Genomic DNA, 7784 nt, shown 5'->3' with positions numbered 1-7784 from the left:
TCCCTCTCCCACTCCCCCTGCTTGTGTTCCCTCTCTCACTGTGTCTCTCTCTGTCAAATAAATAAATAAAATCTTAAAAAAAAAAAAGTGCAAAAAAAAAATAAATAAAAGCTTAACTGCTTTATCTCATTTACCTTATTATCTCAAGCTCTGCCTTGAATTCTTTTATCAACCCTAAGATTAGGCACAAATATGGAAACTAAAGTTCAGAGAGGTTAAACAGCTTAACCTAGACGAGTTTGCACTCTTTACATAGAGCGTATGCACGACCTATGAATACACTTTTCCCGATTTTAATTGTTAATTTAAAAACATAACATTACAGAATGGAGGTAAATGTGAAAATGGGATTAACAGTATCTCTAGCTGGGATAGCAAGAGGATTAATTGGGCGCTAAATATTGAGAGCTAGTCCTGAGAAGTAACAGAACAGCTGGATCTCACTGTGGGCCATCATTCTGTCATCCTTCCAGGAAGGATGCTCAGGGACGCTGGTGCCCAAGCCAGTAGGACGCCTCGGCCGGCCGAGAGGACCTAAGTGGGGGGAAATCTAGGAAATGGAAATGAAGGAATTAAAAGCACCAGAGACAAGCTTTGCCTGGATCACAGTTTACACGTGTAGTCTTCGCTGTCTTTTATGAGGCCATTGACGTCCGCCGTAATCTCGGATGAGGCTGTTCTACTTTCTTGCCGAGAATCTCCCAGGAAAGGGCGAAAGCCCACTCGCGACCCAGCTTCCTGGCCAGTCGTCCCCATGGCAACCGGGGAGGAGGCGTGATCTAAGGGTTGTCCCCGCCCCCTTCCTCCACAACTCGAACGACGACTGGCCCGGAGGCGCGGCGGGGGCGCAAGGAGGCGGACTTAGGTTCCCCAGCTCTCGCTGGGCCGCGCCGCCATTTTGAGTTGTGTGGGCTTCCAGGGCGTTCTGAGTGTGGCCTCGCCCGGGGAGGTTCCGTAGATCACGGGCCAGAGGCGCGCGTCCGAGTGTCAGGTTGGAGCCGGGAAGCGTCCCTGGGGGGAGCGGCGGCGGGGGCAGGATGAGCGCGGAGGCGGCGGACCGGGAGGCGGCCACCTCCAGCCGGCCCTGCACCCCGCCGCAGACCAGCTGGTTCGAGTTCCTGCTGGAGGAGTCGCTGTTGGAGAAACATCTGCGCAAGCCCTGCCCGGGTAAGCGCGGCGCCTGCACCCCGAGGGGACTGGGACCCGGCCGCCCGCGCCCGCGCCGTCCGCCTGGCTCTCGCCCGCACCTCCTCCGCCACGAAGCTGCGGGCCCGGGAGGCGCGAACCGGAGTCGAGCCCTGGCCCGGTCCCCTCGCCAAGCATTAAGCGTCCCAGAGCCGGGGCACCCCGTGCAGGGCTTAAAAACCAGACAAAGGCCCTCCCGTCCCCCCTCCCGTCCCCCTCCCGTCCCCCTCCCGTCCCCCTCCCGTCCCCCTCCCGTCCCCCTCCCGTCCCCCTCCCGTCCCCCTCCGCCTTGGTCCTTCTACTGTTTGAGGTTTTAGCATCTGCGAGGTGGTCTTGTGAGATTGCGTGGGTTGGGGAGCCTGGCTCGGACACACCCCTGTAGAACTCCGGCCCGCGATCAGGTTGGAGACGGAGAGAAATTGCGGTTCTGGCGCTGATCCTGACGCTAATTATTTTGTTTCTCAGCGAGGGGATTTTACCGACTATACGTATATACATACATATATGCACACATGTATCTGTATATTCCAAAGCTGGGCTGTAAATTAAAATGAGAACATCTCTAAGAGTAGGAAATGCTATACAGTTGTAACATGGGTGTTTAATGATCATGATTAATACCCCAGTTAATGAGTGCTGTTAGGGAAGGAGGAGAACTCCAGGCATTTCTGGGAAGAGGTACTGGCATGAAAACGTTAAGTTTCTTGAATAGTATTTTGCTCATAAAGTTCATAAAGATGTAGCTTGCTCAGTTTACATCAGCATTAACTATGGAGACAACTCTGCCAGAAGTTAGTGGTTTTCACTAAAACCGCCTGTATCCTATTATGTGTTTTTCATTCATTGCTTTTCATACACATTTATTTATTTATTTATTTATTTATTTATTTATTTATTTATTTATTTATTTATTTATTTATTTTCATACACATTTATTAAGTGCTTTCTAGGTGCCAGCCTTAATGCTTTTCATCTGTTATCTCATTTAATTTAGCCTTCATAATCTCAGGTAGGTGGTGGTATCTTCTATTTTGCATTGATGGAAACAGGTGCAGAGAGGTAACTTGAGGCAGGTCGCACTAATTAAGTGTTAAAACAGTTCTAAAGATGACATGTCTTTCCTCTAATTGACATTGGTTATTTGCTGATCTGGAAACCTAAAACCATTATGTTCTTACTTGGAAGGTGTTTTCTTCTGCACCAGTCTGATACCCTTTCTCCTTACCACCCTTCCTGATCTTCCCTGTAATCCCTAAGCATACTTCTTAGAAATCATAATCCTTAGTCATAACTACAGAGCTGTCGGGGTTCCCTTTTGTGGCCAAAAACCAGTACAGTGAAACCTTGTGCATCTTGATAATTAAAACTTAAATTTAAGAATTTATTTTCTTTTACATCCTAGATCCTGCACCAGTTCAACTTATTGTTCAGTTTTTGGAACAGGCTTCCAAACCTTCAGTTAATGAGCAAAACCAGGTGCAACCTCCGCCTGATAACAAGAGAAATCGTATTTTAAAACTACTTGCTCTTAAAGTTGCTGCACATTTGAAGTGGGATTTAGACATATTAGAGAAAAGGTACACAAGATATAAAAGAAATTATTTTTGAAGTACTATTTAGATATTTTGGATTATTTCTATATATGCTTATATGATAATCAGCCCTTAAAGTGCAAATTATTTTTCTCTATATTCTTGGTAAAATATGCAACTGTTTTTCAGAAGGTATAAAATATTTGAATGTTAGATGAATTTAAATCACCTTTTAAAGTATAGATCTATCCATAATGAGGTAGTTTATCATTATTATTTGATGTGGTAACTAGGGAAAATCCACACCTAAACAGTTTTAAATGTTTCAGTTTATTTTTACATATCTGAAGCAAATAAAAATTAATGATAGTTATTACATAATACAGATGATTTGCTGTTAAATCAGTTATTTTTTACTGGTCATAAATCAATCACTATCTCCCAAACTATTAAAATCTTACAGTCAGTGCTTATTTGTTAACAAATAAGTACTATCAAGGCTACGCTTAGAAAATGATTTTTCATCCCCCTTTTCTCACAATTTAAAGAGAAAATACCTTGTAAAATTCAGAAACTAGGAAATAAAAGGGGAGGGGAGACAAGTACTTCTAACATTTTTGTGTAACTTTTGTTGTTTTTCTCCCTATTTTAAGTAATCTCTACACCCAGTATAGGGCTCAAACTCACGACCCCGAGATCAAGAGTTGGATGCGCTACTGACTGAGCGAGCCAGGCACCCCCTCCGTGTGTGTGTGTGTGTGTGTGTGTGTGTATATATATATATACACACACACACATACATATGTGTATATATAGGTATATATAGGTATGTATATATATACACACACACATCTATTTATATTTTAAAGATTTATTTATTTTAGAGAATTAGTGGGTGGAGAGGGAGAGAATCTCAAGCAGACTGCCCGCTGAGCACTGAGCCACATCCCACAACCCTGAGATCATGACCTGAGCCGAAAACCAAGTCAGAGGCCCAACTGACTCTGCCACCCAGGCACCCCTTCTTTTTCTTTTTTCCCCCACATAACAATATCATGAACATTTCCCCATTTTGTATTTTTGGAGATAATTCCATCATGTGGAGAATTTATTAACTGTTTTCCCAATTATATTTAGTTTATTTCTACTTTTTCACTCTCATAAATCACAGAGCCTTAAATATCTTTGTCCTTAAATTTTATCTGAATTTTTGGTTATGTCCTTAGTACAGAGTATTAAATTGCTGACTCAGGTGGTATAAACATTTTTAAATCCCATGATGCATATTGCCAGATTGCATTCCAAGAGAGTTGTAGTAGTTTATGCTCTTATTGGTAGTGTTTAAACACTTTCTCACCAGCCTTCTGCAGCGGTAAGCATTAGAATTAAAGAATTCTTTAATCTGAGGGAGAGCCTATCCATTAATAGACTGGAGGCATATCAAGAGATAGTAATGTGTACAAAGAAAGTATGATGTATATGATACAGTTGGAAATTGAACACTGATGGGATATTTGATAAGCAACTGAAAACTTTTTAGATCTGAAATTAATACTGTGAATATGTTAATTTTGTAAAAAAATTTTTTAAAGATTTTATTTATTTATTTGACAGAGAGATAGGGAAGGGAGAGCAGGAACACAAGCAGGGGGAGTGGGAGAGGGGAGAAGCAGGCTTCCTGCCCAGCAGAGAGCCTGGTGCGGGACTCAAGCCCAGGACCCTGGGATCATGACCTGAACCGAAGGCAGATGCTTAACTGAGCCACCCAGGCGCCCCAGTTTTTTAAAGTTTTATTTAAGTAATCTCTACACGCAGGGTGGGGCTCAAACTCATGAACCCAAGACGAAGAGTCACATGCTCTTCCAACTAAGCCAGCCAAGCACCCCTGTTGAGTTAATTTTTTGGAGATCTGTTCTGAAACACATAAGGAAGAAATGATTTAATGTTAAAAATTTGCTTCACAATAGTATGGAAAGAAGGGAAGTAAGAATAGAGATGAGCATCAGTTGCTAGTTGTTGAAACTAGATGATGGGCACATACGGGTTCATTATATTCTGACTACTTTTGTGTATGTTTAAATTGTTTTCATAATGAGATTTAAAAAATATTTTGAAATTTAATATTTTCATATAAGTTGTTGAGACAGGTGAATAAAATGGCCCTGTGGATTTAGTCCTTTAGCAGTGTAATTATTTTCAGTGAAAATACTGAATTGTGTATTTTATGCTTCTTATGCAGACATGAACATTTTGCTTCTTTCTTTTAAGTTTGTCTGTTCCAGTATTGAATATGCTACTAAATGAATTGCTGTGTATCAGTAAGGTTCCTCCTGGGACGAAGCATGTGGACATGGATCTGGCCACTTTACCTCCAACCACTGCCATGGCTATCCTTCTCTACAACAGATGGTAAATTTTTTCATAGACCTAACGTGTGGGGCAGCCTCTGTTTAATTGCACTCTGGTTTTCAGGGGTATGCTTTTTTTTTTTTTTCCAGATTTTATTTATTTATGTGAGAGAGAGATTGAGAGCACAAGCTGCGTGGGGGGGAGAGGCAGAGGGAGAAGCAGACTCCCTGCTGAGCCAGAAGTCCAACTTGGGGCTCAACCCCAAGACCCTGGCCCCGATCATGACCCGAGGCGAAGGCAGAGGCTCAACTGACTGAGCCACCTAGGCGCCCCTCAGGGGTCTGCTTTTAAGGGTCCCCTATACCCTAGAGATCTTTCACAGGATCTTATAAACTGAGTCTGATGGTGGAGAAAATTTATGACTGCATAGATACGAGCATTCTGATAAAAATGTGCATGATTTATGAAGTTTTTATCTGAATTAAAACTTCAGATAATTTATAATATACGTTCTAAGGAGTACTTGAAAAAATAAGTGATATTTATAATGTATTAAATTTTCTTTTTCTTGTCTTTTCAGGGCAATTAGGACAATTGTTCAAAGTAGTTTTCCTGTCAAACAGGCAAAACCTGGACCTCCTCAGTTAAGTGTGTAAGTTGGCAGATATGACCCTTGGTTGGCACTTTCTTCATCAGAGTTTAAAAAAAAAATGTTCTTGCAAGTTTTTAAAAACCCCTGGTACAGAAGGTGTAGGGTAGAACCCAGAAGGAAGAAGGCCTGCATGCAGGTAGGTTTGGAGGAGTTGGAAGGGTGAGAGAATCAGGTAGGGCTCTGGACATCTAGAATAGAGAGAGCTCTGGAAAGCTAAGGGGGTGGTACTTTGTGAATTGTGCCTTTCATCTTTGGTAAGTGTTAGCTCACCTCCAAAGTAGTAAGATTTTTTTCATGTAATTAAATTTATGTGAAGGTGTATTTGTTTTGTATATAGGGAAATTGTTTTAATATGTAAAATTGATTTAGAGTCCAAAAGTTAATTACTGAATTTATCTGTATGTGGAGTTTTAAACCAAATTCTTAAATTCTAGGTAGCGGCTTACCCGATTTGGAGCTAGAGAGCATAGTTTCTAACTTGATATAAATGAGCTTTTGCTGCCAGTAAGTTTTAGTCTTAAATTGAGGGTTATTTTTTTAAACACAAATCAAATGGGAAAATAATGGTTAAATAAGCATCATAATTGAGTTTTTTTGCTTTGTTTTTTTTTTAAAGATTTATTTATTTTAGAGCGCGCAAGTGGGGGGGAGGAGCAGAGGTAGAGAATCTTCAAACAGACTCCCTGCTGAGCACTGAGCTTGACTTGGGGCCTGATCCTAGGATCCTGAGATCATGACCTGAGCAGAAATCAAGAGTTGGTTGCTTAATCAGCTGAGCTGCCCAGGCACCCCGAGTTTTTATTTATTTTTAAGCTTGAAAAGAAATGGCATTAAAAACATTTTTATTTAAATTCCACCTCAGTTTGAAGAATAATGCTCTGAAAAGCATCAAATGTTACTCAAAAGATGGAAAATTCTAAGCTTCAATCATTTCTCTTTTAGTATGAATCAGATGCAACAGGAGAAAGAGCTAACAGAAAATATTTTGAAAGTAGTGAGTATCGGCATCAGTTACACTTTCATATTTCTGGGGCGCATGGGGAGTATATTCACATGGTTCTTCTAACCTTAGGTATATGAGAGTTGGCAAGGTCTAGAAGCAATGACATTTAGGTTTTTACTGTTAGAACGAGTTTGGTAATAACTGTAAATTGTACAACTTTTCAGTGTTAATGGTGGTGCTTCACCATTAATTCTTTTGTTGAATTTTTGTGATACTTGAGCAGGTAAGAGAAATCACTCTTACAGGTGATGTTTTTATATTCTTTAATATTCTCCCAAAATTCTACAATAAACACATACTAATATTTTAAAATTATTTCTGTAGTCAGAAAAATATAGCAGTTATTTTTTTAATCTAGTTAATATAAAAGTAGAAATGTGGGATTTACCATAATTTAAAAATGATCTCTGTAATTCTTTAACCCTACAGTGTGCCAGAGATACTATGTAAAGTCCAGGAGCTGGGAGAGGAGAGGGAAGATAAGAAACATTCTGTGTCTGTATAAAATTAACATGCTGTAGTACTTTGAATGTGGAAGAAAAATCCTGCATCATTTTATTCTTGTTACTAGTGACTACTAAATGGCCGACACAATGGTGCATACAAACATTTCTTGAATAAATCAGTGGATGCAAATCTTTAAAGTATTTTTCTTCCAATTTTCTGTTTTAAAAAAATATCTTTTCCACTTTGTATTTTCTAATTTCACAATAGGAACTTTTACTGTATTTTTTAGAATTTAAGATAACGATCTCAACAGATCTAATTGCACTTTTGCTGTGGTAAAAAATGTTTTTTTTTTTTTTTTAAGATTTTATTTATTTATTTGAGAGAGAGAGAGAATGAGAGAGAGCAAGCACATGAGAGGGGGGAGGGTCAGAGGGAGAAGCAGACTCCCTGCCGAGCAGGGGGCCCGATGCGGGACTCGATCCCGGGACTCCAGGATCATGACCTGAGCCGAAGGCAGTCGCTTAACCAACTGAGCCACCTAGGCGCCCGTAAAAAATGTTTTTAATAGCTTAGTACCACAAGCTACTGAGCGTCCTGTGAATATATTTTGGTT

At 40.5% G+C, this 7784-nt stretch overlaps 1 protein-coding gene across 4 annotated transcripts in view; it reads left to right on the top strand.

The window, feature by feature from the left end:
- Positions 1 to 876: 876 nt before the first annotated feature.
- Positions 877 to 7784, top strand: part of INTS8 (integrator complex subunit 8) — a 56839-nt gene continuing 49931 nt past the window's right edge. For 2 of the 4 annotated variants that reach the window (XM_045896217.2, XM_064588100.1), the window contains exons 1-5: positions 878 to 1167; positions 2588 to 2762; positions 4986 to 5126; positions 5647 to 5718; positions 6661 to 6712. In XM_045896217.2, coding sequence (XP_045752173.1) covers positions 1038 to 1167; positions 2588 to 2762; positions 4986 to 5126; positions 5647 to 5718; positions 6661 to 6712 — 570 coding nt within the window. In that variant the 5' untranslated portion in view covers positions 878 to 1037. Of the gene's footprint in view, positions 1168 to 2587; positions 2763 to 3370; positions 3544 to 4985; positions 5127 to 5646; positions 5719 to 6660; positions 6713 to 7784 lie in introns of those variants that run through there. The other 2 variants (XM_064588101.1, XM_064588102.1) reach the window with 2 other exon arrangements.

Source organism: Mirounga angustirostris, unplaced genomic scaffold, assembly GCF_029215605.1.
Source record: "Mirounga angustirostris isolate CCGP_5_RB_7025 unplaced genomic scaffold, mMirAng1.0.hap1 SCAF_4, whole genome shotgun sequence".
NCBI lineage: Eukaryota > Metazoa > Chordata > Mammalia > Carnivora > Phocidae > Mirounga > Mirounga angustirostris.
This window is presented reverse-complemented; position numbering and strand designations above follow the sequence as displayed.